This window comes from Elgaria multicarinata, chromosome 5 (genome assembly GCF_023053635.1).
Source record: "Elgaria multicarinata webbii isolate HBS135686 ecotype San Diego chromosome 5, rElgMul1.1.pri, whole genome shotgun sequence".
Taxonomy (NCBI): domain Eukaryota; kingdom Metazoa; phylum Chordata; class Lepidosauria; order Squamata; family Anguidae; genus Elgaria; species Elgaria multicarinata.
In genome coordinates, this window is record NC_086175.1 from 2,290,928 (window position 1) to 2,306,296 (window position 15,369).

The 15,369-nt window shown below is 42.6% G+C and overlaps 1 protein-coding gene across 1 annotated transcript in view; it reads left to right on the forward strand.

The window, feature by feature from the left end:
* ANTXRL (ANTXR like) overlaps positions 1–15,369 on the forward strand; it is a gene marked incomplete at its 5' end in the record, with an annotated part of 91,154 nt that overhangs the window by 18,252 nt on the left and 57,533 nt on the right. The window contains one exon of the mRNA XM_063125887.1: positions 5,717–5,795. Coding sequence (XP_062981957.1) covers positions 5,717–5,795 — 79 coding nt within the window. The remainder of the gene's footprint in view (positions 1–5,716; positions 5,796–15,369) is intronic.

A 15,369-nucleotide genomic window follows, 5' to 3' on the forward strand; every position in this document is an offset into this window, starting at 1 on the left:
ATATCCAGATGATATCACTTTCGGCTTTTTTTCATATCAGAAATGTGAACTATCTTCTCTAGTTCCTTAATTAAATTTAACACAATAATCTAATTCATTTCTTTCTTCTATATCTCATACATTGAATCCACACAGAAATCCATCATTTCTCCCTGGCCTTAGCTAGACAGGGCGAAATCCCAGGGCGATCCCTGAGATCGTCCCTGTGCATTCACATGATGCACAGGGGATCCCGAGATCAGGGAGGGATCATTCCTCCTTTGCTCCTGGATCTCGCCCTACACTTTAGGCCTGCTTTTTCCGCAGTTTTGGGCTGACCGCGGAATTTGTGTGCGGGCGTCGTGGTTTGTCCCAGTTCCTCGCAGTTTGTCCCGGTTCCTTGCAAGGAACTGGGACCCCTGCATGGGGTGCAGAGCTCCTCAGGAGATCTGCGCCCATCAGGGGTGGGGTGGGGGAGCAGGGAGTTTTTTTAAAAAAAAACAACACATAGCTTTTCCGCACCAGCGCTCGTGCGCATCTTCTGTTTCTTTAAAAAAAAAAAATGGTGGGTGCAATGTCCTCTCCTTCCAAGGCTGTCGTGCGCCGCGTGTAAAAAAGGGGGATCTCGCGATAAAAACATCATGAGATCTTCACCCCTCCATTGCACAATAACAGGTAGGTCTAGCTGAGGCCACAGTTTCTTGCAAAAATTCTAAAAAATTACATTTAACACAATAACCAGATTCATTTCTTTCTTCTATCTTAACTAAATCGCATACATTGAATCCACAAAAATACATCATTTCTCTCTGCTTCTTGCAAAAATTCTATCAAAGGTTTCCATTCAGATATAAATGAAGATGTTGACCTTTCTCCATTATTGATGTGAGTTTTGCTATCACCTTATAGAAAGTCTCTTTAAGTCTTGAACATAATGTAAATTTTAAACTCTTCCCCCACATATTCTTCCACTGTTCCATTAAGACATTGTATCCAAAGTTTTGAGCCCATTTTATTATACAGTCTTACCTACTCATCCTCTGTCTTATACTTTAATAAAAGTTTATATATCTTTGAAATAACATGTTCATCATTTGTACATAATGCCATTTCAAATTCAGATTTTAATTGCTCAAATCCACAATTCATTTTGTCTATTTTAAACCCTTCCATAATTTGTACATAAGAAAACCATTGACATGTATAACCTTCTTTCAGCAGTTCCTTGATTTTAACTTACATTCGTCTTGTGACATTTCTAATACAACATTATATGTCAACCATTTATGCATATTTGTGAATTCTCTTCTATGAATATGATTCTCTCCTGTGCCGATACCCAAAGCGGTATTTTCTGACAGAACCTTGGGTTATATTTATTCCATATTCTTAAAACAGCACATCTCACTTAATGATTGTTTAATTCTATGTTAACCTTAGCGTTATTGTGCCACAAGTAACCATGCCATCCAAATTTCAATTCATGTCCTTCCAGTTCCAGCAGTTTTCTATTTTTCAACAACACCCAATCTTTCATCCACACTAGGCAGCAGGCAGAGAAATACACTTTGAGGTCTGGTAGACCCAGTCCTCCTCTTTCTTTTGCATCCTGCAGTATTTTAATTTTAACTCTTGGCGTTTTTGCTTGCCAGATAAACTTAGATATCTCTCTTTGCCACTGCTTAAATGGTAAATCCGATGTTACAATGGGTATTGTTTGAAACAAAAATAACATTCTTGGCAAAACATTCATTTTAATTGATGCAATTCTCCCCATAAGTGATAGTTGAACCTTTTCCCATCTCACTAAATCTTTTTAAACTTCATTCCAAACCTTCTCTTAATTATTATGAAATAACATACAGTTCATGTTTGTCAAAAGAATTCCCAAATATTTTACCTTCTTTTCAATTTGAAAACCTGTCTTTTCAATCAGTTTTAATTGTTCTTGGGAATTCATATTCTTTGTTAACACCTTTGTCTTCTGTTTATTAACTTTAAAACCTGCTACTGCCCAAAATTCTTTCAATTTGGGGCCCTGTCTTGTCCCTCTTTGTATTTCAAATGATTTGGACACATCTCTATTAATAATTATTTGCGCTTTTTGAGATGTATAGATAGATTTCACTCACTTTATGAAAAATTTTCAAAAATCAAATTCTTCTAAAGTTCTAAATAAAAAATTCCAATTAAGATTATCGAACGCTTTCTCTGCATCCAGGAAAATCAAAGCAGCTTGTTTTTCTGGATGTTTTTCCAGATATTCCACCATATTTAAAACTGTTCTTACATTGTCTCTCATCTGTCTTTTGGGTAAAAAGCCACTTTGATCCTTGTGTATAAAGTATTGTAGGACTTTCTTGAGTCTTTCCACCAAGATTGCTTTAAATAACTTATCATCATTATTTAATAGTGATATCGGTCTATAGTTCTTTGTCAGGGTCAAGTCCTGCCCCTCTTTTGGTATATAAGCCATCTTTCAGGTCTCAGGTATCTCCCCACTGCTCATAATAGTATTCATTGTGGTCTGTAATGGTGGTAAAAGTTCGTCCTCAAGTTTCGTATAGTATAGACCTGGCAATCCATCCGGTCCCGGGGTTTTCCCCAGCTTAATCTTTCTTATTGCCACCACCATTTCACCTATTGATATAGGTCCATTCATCATTTGTTTTTGTTCCTTTGTAATTTTCAGTAGTTTCTGTTTTTCAATATATTTGTACATTAAATCTGCTGAAATGTCATGCCCTTTATACAAGTTCGAATAATACTGGTGAAAAACTCTTTGTATGGCAATGCTATCTGTTTATTCTATTCCACACTCTTTTATTTTTACTATTATTTTCTTTTCACTTTCTTTTCCTTTCCTGGCTTGTTTGCTGATTCAAAATTCTTTGCTTCCCAAAAATTCCCCCCCATATTCCGTATTGTTAGCATTGATAGTTGTTGTCCCTTTTCCTCTTCAGTTGACTATTTTGTTGTGTGAAGAGTAACAGCCTTACTTCCATCCCAGACCATTCGAAAATCAGTTCCCTTATTCAGTTCAAAATATTCTTTCAGTTTTCTTTTACTGTTGTCCACCATACTTTTATCTTGCAGTAAGGTTGCATTTAATTGCCATCTAAATGTTATTACCTCTTCTCCTATAAACCCTAGATATTGGATTGTGGTTTGAAAAGGATTTTGGTAAAATTTCTATTTTGCTGACTTTTGTAAGAAATTCTTTAGTTGTCAAAATCATATCTATTCTTGAGAAGGATTTATGCCTTTCTGAAAAATAGGTATACCTATTTGAGCTACCATTTCTGGGTCTCCATACATCTACTAATCCCGGATTATCCATCAGGTCGAAAAAACTTTTGGGGAGTTTTCCTTGCTGACTTTTAATCTTTTTCTTCTATGTCCTATCTATTTGTGGTAAGATCACTCCATTCCAATCCCCCATCAAACACCAATTGTCATAGGATAGGTCAGTCAGGTTAGTCATAAGTTTCTTGTAAAATCCTGCTTTATGATCATTGGGGGCATAACCCCCAACCCCAACACCAATGTTGACACGCCATTTAAAGTAATTTTTACTCTCACAAACCAGCCCTTGTTCATCTGTCAATATTAATTCTGGGTTTAAATATGGTTTGATATATTAAAAAAAATGCCATTTTTCTTTTTCCCACTTGCTGATTGTGTTTCTATTTGTTCTCCCGCCGCGCTGCCTCCCACATTGGCTCTTTTTCAGAATTAAAAGGCTCTGAAGGCCTTTCCTTCTATTTACTTGGGAATAAGCTAGAAGAAAGAAGGAGTATGAAGTGAAAGAACTGAAGAGAGATAGGAAGGAGCTAAAGTAGGGTGACCATAGGAAAAGGAGGACAGGGCTCCTGTATCTTTAACAGTTGTATTGAAAAGGGAATTTCAGCAGGGGTCATTTGTATATATGGAGAACCTGGTGAAATTCCCTCTTCATCATAGCAGTTAAAGGTGCAGGTGCTCTGCCCTCTTTTAAATCTGGTCACTCTAGTATAGCTCCTGCACTTTAACTGTTGTGATGAAGAGGGAATTTCTCCAGGTTCTCCATATATACAAATGACACCTGCTGAAATTCCCTTTTCTATGCAACTGTTAAAGATACAGGAGCCCTCTCCTCCTTTTCATAGGGTCACCCTAGCTAAAGAGCTAAAGCCAACACCCAGAAATTTAAATGGAATCTGTTTAAGTGGGAACCGGTGGAGAACAGACCTAAAAGTAGAGGAGAAACCCCGAGAAAGCAAATGAGGCACAGAGCTAAGGAAAGAAGTAAAGCAGAAAGCAGGATGTGGCACTAATCAAGACAGGGATCCAAAACAAAAGTCCTAGGGAGTGGTCCCCATTGAATTTGGGAATTACTTCCAAGTAAGCATGCAATGGATTGGGCTGCACAAGAACTAATTAAGGTTTTAAGAGAAGGAATATTTTTGTGTAGTGGCTCCTTTTTATTTACATAGCAGAACCAGATAGGTATGTCAATTGAATCTATTAGCATAATCCATTATACAGCAGATTATAAATGAAATAACATTAAAAAAAGTCCTTGCTGGATCAGATGGCCTTTCTAGTCCAGTAGCTTGTTTTCCACAGTGAGCAACCAGAGACCTCTGGGAAGTCCACGAGCAGGACACGAAGGCAGGAGTCTCTCCCCTTGTGCCTCCCTTGCAACCTCTGGACCTGGAAGGTCCCTTTTCACTATCATGCCTAACAGCCATTGACAGACATACCGTCCTCCATGACTCTGCCTGATCCCCTTTTAAAACTAGTGGCCATCTCCACATATTGTGGCAGCAAATCCCATACACTAGTTGTGCTTCATTTGAAGAAAGACCTCATTTTGTTTGCTCTGAATCTCTTCCCAGTCCAAGTTGTATTATTAGGAGAGAGGAAAGAAAACCCTACCCATTCTCTCTACATCATGGATCATTTTATAGAATTCTATCATGTCTTTATGTATTTCACCTAAATTTAAATTAAAACCCTCAAGAGTGGCTGTAACATAAATTTATATAACAACATTAGGACACTGGCAGTTTTATTTTTGAACCCTTGCCTAATAAGCTCTAACGTGGAATTCAACTTTTTCCTAGCTACTGAGTCAGCGTTTTCATTGAACTCTATCGCACCCACACACCCCTCAAGATGCCTCTTGCTGTTTATTCCTGGTTTCAGACCTGGCGTGGCCAGCTGCAAAAGAGGACAGGGCTACTGAAGCTTTAATAGCTTGACAGAAGAAGGAATTTCAGCATATCTCATAATAAGCAACACCTGCTTAAATTCCCTCTTCTATCCAACCATTAAAAGTGCAGGATCTTCTGGCCATCCCCGTGAGAAACCTTAAGGATTAGTAGTAAATAATCAGACCTCAAAGGTATTAGCACTAGGGGAAAATCCATTAATTCATTGGTTTTAGTTTTTCTTTCTGGTTGGTTTTAAAAGCTTATATCCCACCCATTTCCCTAAAGGAGAATTCAAGGCAGCAAACAAACCAAGATCACCAAGATCAACAATATTTGAAACCATCTTAAAAATCCAAATAAATAAACAACAAGAAAATTATAAAAACAGAAGTTCCGCTTAAGGGCTAAAACCACTCCATGGCTATTAAAACTAGTTAACCAAATTGTTAGCCTTCTTAAACTGCCACATCTTTGTTATGATCAATCAAGGAAAAAGAGAAAGAATTCAGTTTTAATAAATGTCTCTGTTGCTGCTCCAGGGTGGTTTTCCTGCAAGTCAGTATGAACAGTGGGCAGACGTTCATCACCAGCTCTGTCAGCATTACCAGCACACACTGTGTAAGTATGACCCATGGGGCTAGCTACAAAAGCAGGGGGGGGGGAAAGGGCCCACAAAGCCGCCTCCCAAAAAAATCCATGGGGAGGGAAGATGCTTTGTGACCACTGAAGCTCTCAAGGGCACATGAATTACTGTCGGGAAAAGGGATCTATGTTCCTGCCCTTAAGAGAAATAATGTATAATGACTAGAAGGCTATTACACTGGAGGCACTAACATTCTAACATGCCATAGTGCCACACTGGACATGACCTGGTTTCCCAAAATTGGCGAACAACAAGGCAGCACCTGATCATCTGGTTTTCATTTGAAATCGGTGGTCAAGATGTGGCCAGGTCAGAAGAGGATCCTTAGAGATGGCTGTCAGTGTTCAGGTTTTATGTGAAAGTGATAAACGTAAAGCTGCTTTATACTGAAGCCTTTGGTCTTTCTAGCCCACTGCTGTCAGTGCAGATTGGCAGCACCTCTTCAAGACCTAAGTGTTTTTTCCCAGCCCTGGTTCCTGAGATCCTTTTTAACTGGAGTTGCTGAAGACTGAACTTGGGACCATCTTGCATACAATATAAGTGCGCTACCACTGAGCAGTGACCTTTTCCATTCTCCAGTTAATCTGCTTCTGCCGAGGTTCTGCACTTCTGCAACTACTGTTTTGAGTGGCTCAGATGTGTTGCCGTGTGCAATTCAGAATTGCAGTGTTGCTGGCAATTTAGCTGGACAGCCTCATTAATGGTGTCAGTGATCGTGCATGAGCTGTGTCTCTCCATCGATAATATGGAACAGCATGGATACTTCAATGGAAGTTGAGAGAAGGAAACTGAGGCGGGCTCAGTCTCGTCATACCAATGCTGCTCCTGCACAAAGTCCTCTAGAGGCCCTGCCTTGTCATGGACCAGCGATATGCGCCCTGACACTGATGACTGCAGTGCCTAGTCTTCGAAGTTTGGTTTGTAGTCTTGAGTGAAAGTATAAGACATTCCTGATGCTGCAGAACAAAACAGAGTTCTTTTAACATCTCCACACAGGCAGTCTAATAGAGATCTTCCCTATGGTCAGGGCTATATTCCCCACTTGCATGTAAACAAAAGGTTGAAGGCCTGGACAGAGTATAAACCTATGCCTGGTATAAGCTAAGAAAAGAGTTTCTCCTGATGGGAAGCGTAAAGTGGATAGAACCATGTTCATTTGATGCACCTGGAAAACTATGGTCTTATAGCCACATTTAACAATCTGTAAAATGAGAATTACCATCCTCATTTTATTGGGGAAATGGAGAGGGGAAAAGACAATGATTGTAAAGAAGGATCTATGGGGAAATGTGGAGACCAAAAATTACTTCATGAAAAGTAATTCAATAATATAAAAATAATGTTTAAAATATGGTAAAACATATTAAAAGTACTAAATACAGGATTCATACTAATAAAATATTTTTTCTTGCCTGTGGCAGGGTCTACACTACTGCTTTAAAATAGTTTATAACCATTTTGACAACTGTTGGGGCCCAGGACACACTTCATATACAGTTTTCAAAATGTTTTCAACGTGTTTTATCCTGCTTATGTAGATCTGGCCTATATCTGTTCCAAAGCTGTAGTGCTACAAGTGGCCATGGCATCATTTGTGGGTTCTGGCCTGTGCCCAGCAAGTAGCATATGTGATGATGGGCACCAAGGTTTTGCCTTTCCAGATGCACCTATTGTGATATAACACTGAAGCATGTCTTTCTGGTTCCAGAATAGATGATAGTGTACAGAGCAATCCTAAACTCCAGATGCACTGGCTGATAGGAGTTAGGATAGGGCAGACAAGTCCCTCTAGGTCTGCCCCAGAGGCCCCAGTTAAACCCTCAGAGAGCTCCACAGGTATAAATCTACCACTTAACTAGCAGTGGGTCCTGAAAGGGGGGGGGTGTCCTCCAGTGGCTGCATGGAGGAGGCATTGGGTCTGCTGGCTCTAAAGTCCCTCCATTCCACTCAAGGCCCCCAGGACCAGGCCCCTCAGCTACACCAGTCTGGACTTGGTGCAGCTAATTCTCCCTATTGTTTTGAATGGGGAGGGTTTTTAAAGGAGGATCTGCCATGCAAAAAAGCTTGCTGAAGCTGCCACCTGCCCCTACCACCACTTTCTTGTTGTTGCACCGCACACTTAAGTTTGCTTTTGTGGTTACTGGTCCAGTTTCATAGCAGTATTTTATTCGTTTGTTTAAACATATTTATACTGCCCCTCATCATGCCAGATTGCAGGCTGATATACAATGTAAAATAAATACAAACACTCACAAAGGACAATGCAGCTGGCTAAACTCTTTCAATAAAGTCTATTAAAATGCCTGGATAAATATATATGATTTTGCTTGTTACCTAAATAATAGCAACGTTGATGCCAGTTAAACTTCTCATTTGCAGACGATCGTCATACCTTTGATGGAAAAGGTATATGGAGAAGGGCCTTTGTAGAAGATCTTAAAGAGTGGGCAGGTTGACATGGGTGTAGGCAGTAGGCACTCTTTCAGGTATTTGTGTCTCAAGCTGTTCAGAGCTTTAAAGATTAAAAACCAGCACCTTGAATTGGACCTACAGTAGCCAATGAATTGTATGGGGTCATTAGTGCAGCCTAGTTTACCCATACACCAATCAAAATTCTGGCAGCTGTATTCTGTACTGATTGAAGCTTCAAAACCGTCTTCAAGAGCAGCCCTATGATTGATTTACACATTGCAGTAATCCAATCATAGGGTGGGATTGGGGGTGGGGGTGTTCCAGAGCATGGATCATTCCCAACTTGTGAAGCTCTTCATCCTGGATGGAATGCAGTTCCATCCAGGATAGGTTGAACACTGTATCCATTGGGTGAAAAATTGCTAGGCCTCAGGGTTGTAAATACATTGCCAGTCTCAGAGCAAAACTGGTTGCAAATATGCATTTTCATCTTGTCCAATATCTCTTACTCCTATGCTACATTATCTCCATATCATTTTGCAGCATTCTTCCATTTAGTTTTTCCTCTCTTTGTTAACTGGAAATGGCATCCTTGCCTGGCCTTCACTGACTCCATGGCCGTTGCTAGACGAGGCGTTAGCGTGCTGTGAGGCCCAGTCTCCCTCCTGTGCATCCAGATGACACACAGGGGATTCCGGGGTCAGGCCGGGCTAACTCCTCCCTTAAGCCGGGATAAGCAGATTCGCTTATGGCCCCGCTTTTCCGCAGCCCCGGCCTAAGGCCGGGGCTGCGGAAGGTCTAGCAGGGTCCGTGGCTTTTCCCGGCTGCTCGCTTACTTGCGTGTAGCTGGGAGAAGCCACGGACTGGGCACAGCGCTCATAAGAGCGCTGTGCCCATCGGGCCGGGGGGGAATCATGGGGGGGAGATGGGGGCCAGGGGAAAGGCCGGACCCGGCAGGAGAGGGGGGAAGAAGGACAGGCACGGGCATCAGGGAGGGGTTGAGGGGGGAAGAAGGACAGGGGACAGGGCATCAGGGAGGGGGGAAAGAAGGACAGGGGACAGGGCATCGGGGAGGGGGAAGAAGAACAGGGACAGGGCATCGGGGAGGGGGGAAGAAGGATGGGGACAGGGCATCGGGGAGGGGGGAGGACAAGCGAGCAAGCAGCCAGGGGGGCATCAGACATTGTGGGGGGGAATCAGGGGCAGGAGGAGCGGGGACCCTATATTTATTTTTAAAAACACTTACCTAGTCCGGCGGTGTGCTCCTGCGTACATGGCCCTTTAATTAAAAAAAAATGGCAGACGTGACGGGGCTTCCCCTTGCCCCGTCGCGTCTTACGTGTGGAAAAGGGCAACGGTGCACACTAGTTGCAGCGCGCTGTCGCCCCGACTCCCGGCTGGATTATCAGGTAGGAATAGCAAGGCCCTACGTCTTTTTCATACACAGGTAAAGGGTCTTGCTTTGCTTTGCTTTCTTCTCACTCTGGGATTCTTACCATCTCCATCTCTGGGGCTCCTTTTCTCAAACTGCAGCTTGTGTACATGAAACCAACTGTTTTTCTTCCAAAACTTTAACCATCTTGATACTTTATGCATTTAAGAGAACATTTAATGGGATGGGAGCTGAGGGGAAGGCATTGAAAGACTCCTTGTCACTGCACATAGAAGGCAAAATATGTAAGAGGTTCTTCATCTTGTAGTACTGCTGTGCCTCTCCATACACTGACATGCAAATACTGCACACAGGGACATGGGCTAGAAGTCTTTAAAGATCGTGCCATTTGGATGACTATTTTTAAATTGACCCCAAGCCGTTTAGAAAGGAGTCTTTAGGGCCAAACTAGGCATGGACAGGTGGCGTCACCTTTATTCATGCGCCCTCTGATCAAATCTAAAGCAGGAAATGGCAGGGCTCTAGTTTCTAAACGAAAAATGTTGTATGGTTGAAGGACCCATTTCCTGCTTTTACTTCATTGCACTCCATGCCTTATAGCACTTTCTTCCCCAACCCAGCTCACGTTAGTATCAGGGCCAGACTGGGAGAAAAGCCCCTGCGCTAATGGAGGGTAGTACAAAAACATAAGAGAGTGGGGAGGGTTCAGGTCCCCTCAACCACATATCCCTATTTGTGTAGGGATGCTCTTAACCTTCCTTCATATGTATGACATATTTATACTGCCCAACAGCCTAAGCTCTCTGGGCAGTTTACATCTAAAACCATAAAATCCAGTTTAAAACTTTAAAATCACATAAAACCAGAATAAATTACAGTCCAGGGAAGGCTTGTTTAAAATATATGTTTTTAGGAGGCATTTAAAAGTTATTTATTTATTTATTTATTACATTTCTATACCGCCCAATAGCCGGAGCTCTCTGGGCGGTTCACAAAAATTAAAAACATTCAAAGTATAAAACAACAGTATAAAACCATAATATAAAATACAATATGAAAGCTCAACCAGATAAAAAACAGCAGCAACGCAAAATTACAAATTTAAAACACCAAGTTAAAATTTATTTATAGACTGTTAAAATGGTGGGAGAATAAAAAGGTCTTCACCTGGCGTCTAAAAGCATATAATGTAGGTGCCAAGCGAACCTCCTGAGGGAGCTCATTCCACAGCCGGGGTGCCACAGCAGAGAAGGCCTTGCTCCTCCTGGTAACCAAAAAGTTATTACATTTTCCGCCTCCCGAACCACACAAGGGAGGGTTTTCCAGAGGGTTCTGCTTTAGTGCTATGTGAAATTGAGAAAGGCAACAGGAGCAACAGTTGGCAGCTGAGATGATACAGCCAATACAAGCCTATATGCATTCGACTTGGAATATCTGTCCTCATTCGTATGTATGTATGTATTTATTTATTTATTTATTTTATATACTGCCCGCCCCATAGCCGAAGCTCTCTGGGCAGTTTACAAAAGTTAAAAAGAGTGGACATTAAAAAAGTATACAAAATTTAAAAACATCAAAACATATAAAAACAACAGTATAAAACAGTATCCATTTTAAACACAACAGTTATGGGGTCCATTAAAAAACAAACAAACTTAGCATATGTTGTTAAATGCTGTTAACTGCCTGGGAGAAGAGAAAGGTCTTGACCTGGCTCCGAAAAGATGACAATGTTGGCACCAAGCGAGCCTCATCGGGGAGATCATTCCATAAATGGGGGGGGGGCACCACTGAAAAGGCCCTCTCCCTTGTTGCCGTCCTCCGAGCTTCCCTCGGAGTAGGTACTCGGAGGAGGACCTTAGATGTTGAACGCAGTGTACAGGTAGGTTCATGTCGGGAGAGGCGTTCCGTCAGGTATTGTGGTCCCAAGCCGTGTATCTAAAGCAGAGTGAGAGGTACACCCTGCCTCCACCTCTGCATTTTAGCTAAATGGGTATTTTCACCCATCTAGCTGAGGCATTGGGGAGGGAGAGGGACAGAGGCTGGGAATAGCTCATATTTGGAGCGGATTTTCTAGGGTTTGCCCCTGGATGGCTTCGCATTTGCGGCTGCGTCATCTGAACGAAGATGCGAAAATGCGCATTTTTTGTGCAGTAAACAGCCATATGGACAACCCCTAGGTAACTGATTCCATTGTCGTATTGCTCTAACAGTCAGGAAGTTTTTCCTGATGTCTAGCCGGAATCTAGCTTCCTGCAACTTGAGCCCGTTATTCTGTGTCCTGCACTCTGGGATGATCGAGAAGAGATCCTGGCCCTCCTCTGTGTGACAACCTTTTAAGTATTTGAATTTATTTATTTATTAAATTTATATACTGCCCCACAGCCGAAGCTTTCTGGGCAGTTTACAAAAGTTAAAAACAGTGAACATTAAAAAGTATACAAAATTTAAAACCATCAAAATATAAAAACAGACTAAAACAACAGTATCCATTTAAACAACAACAGTTCTGGGGTCCATTAAAAAACAAACAAACTTAGCATATGTTGTTAAATGCCTTGGAGAAGAGAAAAGTCTTGACCTGGCGCCAAAAAGATCATTGCACAATTGGGGGGCCACCACTGAAAAGACTCTCCCTTGTTGCCATCCTCTGAGCTTCCCTCGGAGTAGGCACTCAAAGGAGGACCTTAGATGTTGAGTGCAGTGTATGGGTAGGTTCATGTCAGGACAGGCGTTCCATCAGGTATTGTGGCCCCAAGCTGTGTAAGTCTTTATAGGTCAAAAACAGCACCTTGAATTGGGCTCTGAAACATATAGGCAGCCAATGCAAGGGGGCCAGAATCGGTCTTATATATTCGAATATTCAGGTTCCATTTATCAATCTGGCTGCTGCATTTTGCACAAGCTGCAGCTTCCAAACCATCTTCAAAGGCTGCCCCATGTAGAGGGCATTGCAGTGATCTAATTTCGAGGTTACCAGAGCACTGACGACTGAAGCTAGGTTATCCCTGTCCAGACAGGGGCGTAGCTAGGCCATGAAACGGAGTTGGTAGAAGGCACTCCATGCCACCTGGGCCTCAAGTGATACAGATGGTTCTAGGAGAACCCCCAAGCTACGAACCTGCTCCTTCAGGGGAAGTGCAACCCCATCCAGAACAGGTTGAACACCCACCATCCGGCCAGAAAAACCACCCACCAGCAGCATCTCAGTCTTTTCTGGATTGAGTTTCAGTTTATTAGCCCTCATCCAGTCCATTGTCACAGCCAGACACCTGTTCAGCACATCCACAGCCTCACCTGTTGAAGATGAAAAGGAGACGTAGAGCTGAGTGTCAACAGCGTACTGATGACAACACACTCCAATACTCCGGATGACCGCACCCAATGGTTTCATGTACATGTTAAACAGCATGGGGGACAAGACTGACCACTGCGGAACCCCATACTGGAGAATCCATGGGGCCGAGCAATGTTCCCCAAGCACCACCTTCTGGAGCCGACCAGCCAGGTAGGAGCAGAACCACTTTAATACAGTACCTCCCACTCCCAACTCAGCCAGACGTTCCAGAAGGATACCATGGTCGATGGTATTGAAAGCCACTGAGAGATCAAGGAGAATCAACAGAGTCACACTCCACCTGTCTTTCTCCCAACATAGGTCATCATACAGGGCAACCAAGGCTCAAGTGGCCTCAGTGACTCGGAGTGCCTTCTACCAACTTTGGTTGGTGGTCCAGCTACACCCCTATCTGGACAAGGATAACCTAGCTTCAGTTGTCTACGCTCTGGTAACCTCCAAATTAGATTACTGCAATGCCCTCTACGTGGGGCAGCTTTTGAAGACAGTTCAGAAGCTGCAGCTTGTGCAAAATGCAGAGGCCAGATTGTTAAATGGAACCAGAATATTTGAATATATTCTGATTCTGGCCCGCTTGCATTGGCTGCCTATATGTTTCCGAGCCCAATTCAAGGTGCTGGTTTTGACCTATAAAGCTTTACATGGTTTGGGACCACAATACCTGACGGAACGCCTCTCCCGACATGAACCTACCCGTACACTGCAATCAACATCTAAGGTCCTCCTCCGAGTGAAGCTCGGAGGATGGCAACAATAGGGAGGGCCTTTTCAATGGTGGCCCCCCAATTATGGAAGGATCTCCCCAACAAGGCTCGCCTGGCGCCAACATTGTTATCTTTTTGGCTCCAGGTTAATATTTTTCTTTTCTCCCAAGCAGTTAACAACATATGCTGAGTTTTTTAACTAACCCCAGAATAGCTGTTAAAAATGGATACTGCTTTTTTATGCTTTTAAATTTTTGTATATTTGTTTTTAATGTTCATTATTTTTAACTTTTGTAAACTGCCCATATAGCTTCAGCTATGGAGTGGTATATAAATGTAATAATAATAAAAAGAAGCCAAGAAAACAGACTGTTTGCCTTCAGCAAGGTATGCCTGGTCCTGGTCTGATTTATAGCCAGCTGTTAATCAGCACAGCTGGGTCATCAAGGCCGGGTGTAGTATTTAAGTGCTCTTTCCTGCTGTTCCAGCCATTTGCTTTTTCTTTGCTTCACTGTCTGAATTACATCCAGCTCTGCCTCCTACAACTCAGGCATCTCTGGCATGAAGCCCAATGTGCCAGGCTGCTCTTCTGCTTCCTGCACTTGCGAAGCCTCTGAAACGCTGTCGGTTGAGGCCTCCACCCCTCCCTGTGCCTCTGGCTGCGGCACCATCAGCTGGCTTTCTTCCTCTTCCTCAGAGGACTCTTCTTCAAGGAGAGGCATGACAATTTTTCCTAGATGTAGAACTTGGCATTTATCCCTACTAAATTTCATTCTGTTGTTTTCAGCCCAGCACTCCAGCCTATCAAGATCAGTTTGAAGTTTGTTTCTGTCTTCCAGGATATTAGCTATCCCACCCAATTTTGTGTCATCTGCAAATTTGATAAGCGTTCCCTTCACCTCGTCATCCAAATCATTAATAAAAATGTTGAAGAGCACTGGGCCCAGGACTGAGCCCTGCGGTACCCCACTTGTTACCTCCCCCAGTTTGAGAAGGTTCCAATGATAAGCACTCTTTGAGTCCGATTCTGTAGCCAACTGTGAATCCACCTAATAGTTGTTCCATCTAGCCCACTTTTAGTTAGTTTGTTAATCAGAATATCATGGGGCACTTTGTCAAAAGCTTTGATGAAGTCAAGATATATTACATCCACAACATTCCCATAGTCTGCAAGGGAGTTTACCCGATCAAAAAATGAGATCAGATTAGTCTGACAGGATTTGTCACTGACAAATCCATGTGGGCTTCCAGTAATCACTGCATTGTTTTCAAGGTGCTTACAGATTGACTTCTTTATAATCTGCTCCAAAAAAATTTCCAGGGATGGATGTCAGACTGACTGGTCTGTAGTTCCCAGGTTCCTCCTTTTTGCCCTTTTTGAAGATAGGCCCTCCTCCAGTCGTCCAGCACCTCACCCGTCTTCCATGATTCCGCAAAGATAATAGTGGTTCTGAGAGTTCTTCCGCTAGCTCCTTCATTACTCTAGGATGTATTTCATTGGGCCCTAGAGATTTGAACTCATTCAAAGAAATTAGGTGTTCCTTGACCATTTGTTTATCAATCTTAAACTGCAATCCTGCCCCCTCAGCTTGTGCTTCACTTTTTCCCCGGGTGGGGCGGTCATAGACCCACTTTTGGGAGAAAGTAGGAATTGAGCACTTCAGCCATTTCTTTGTCGTCTG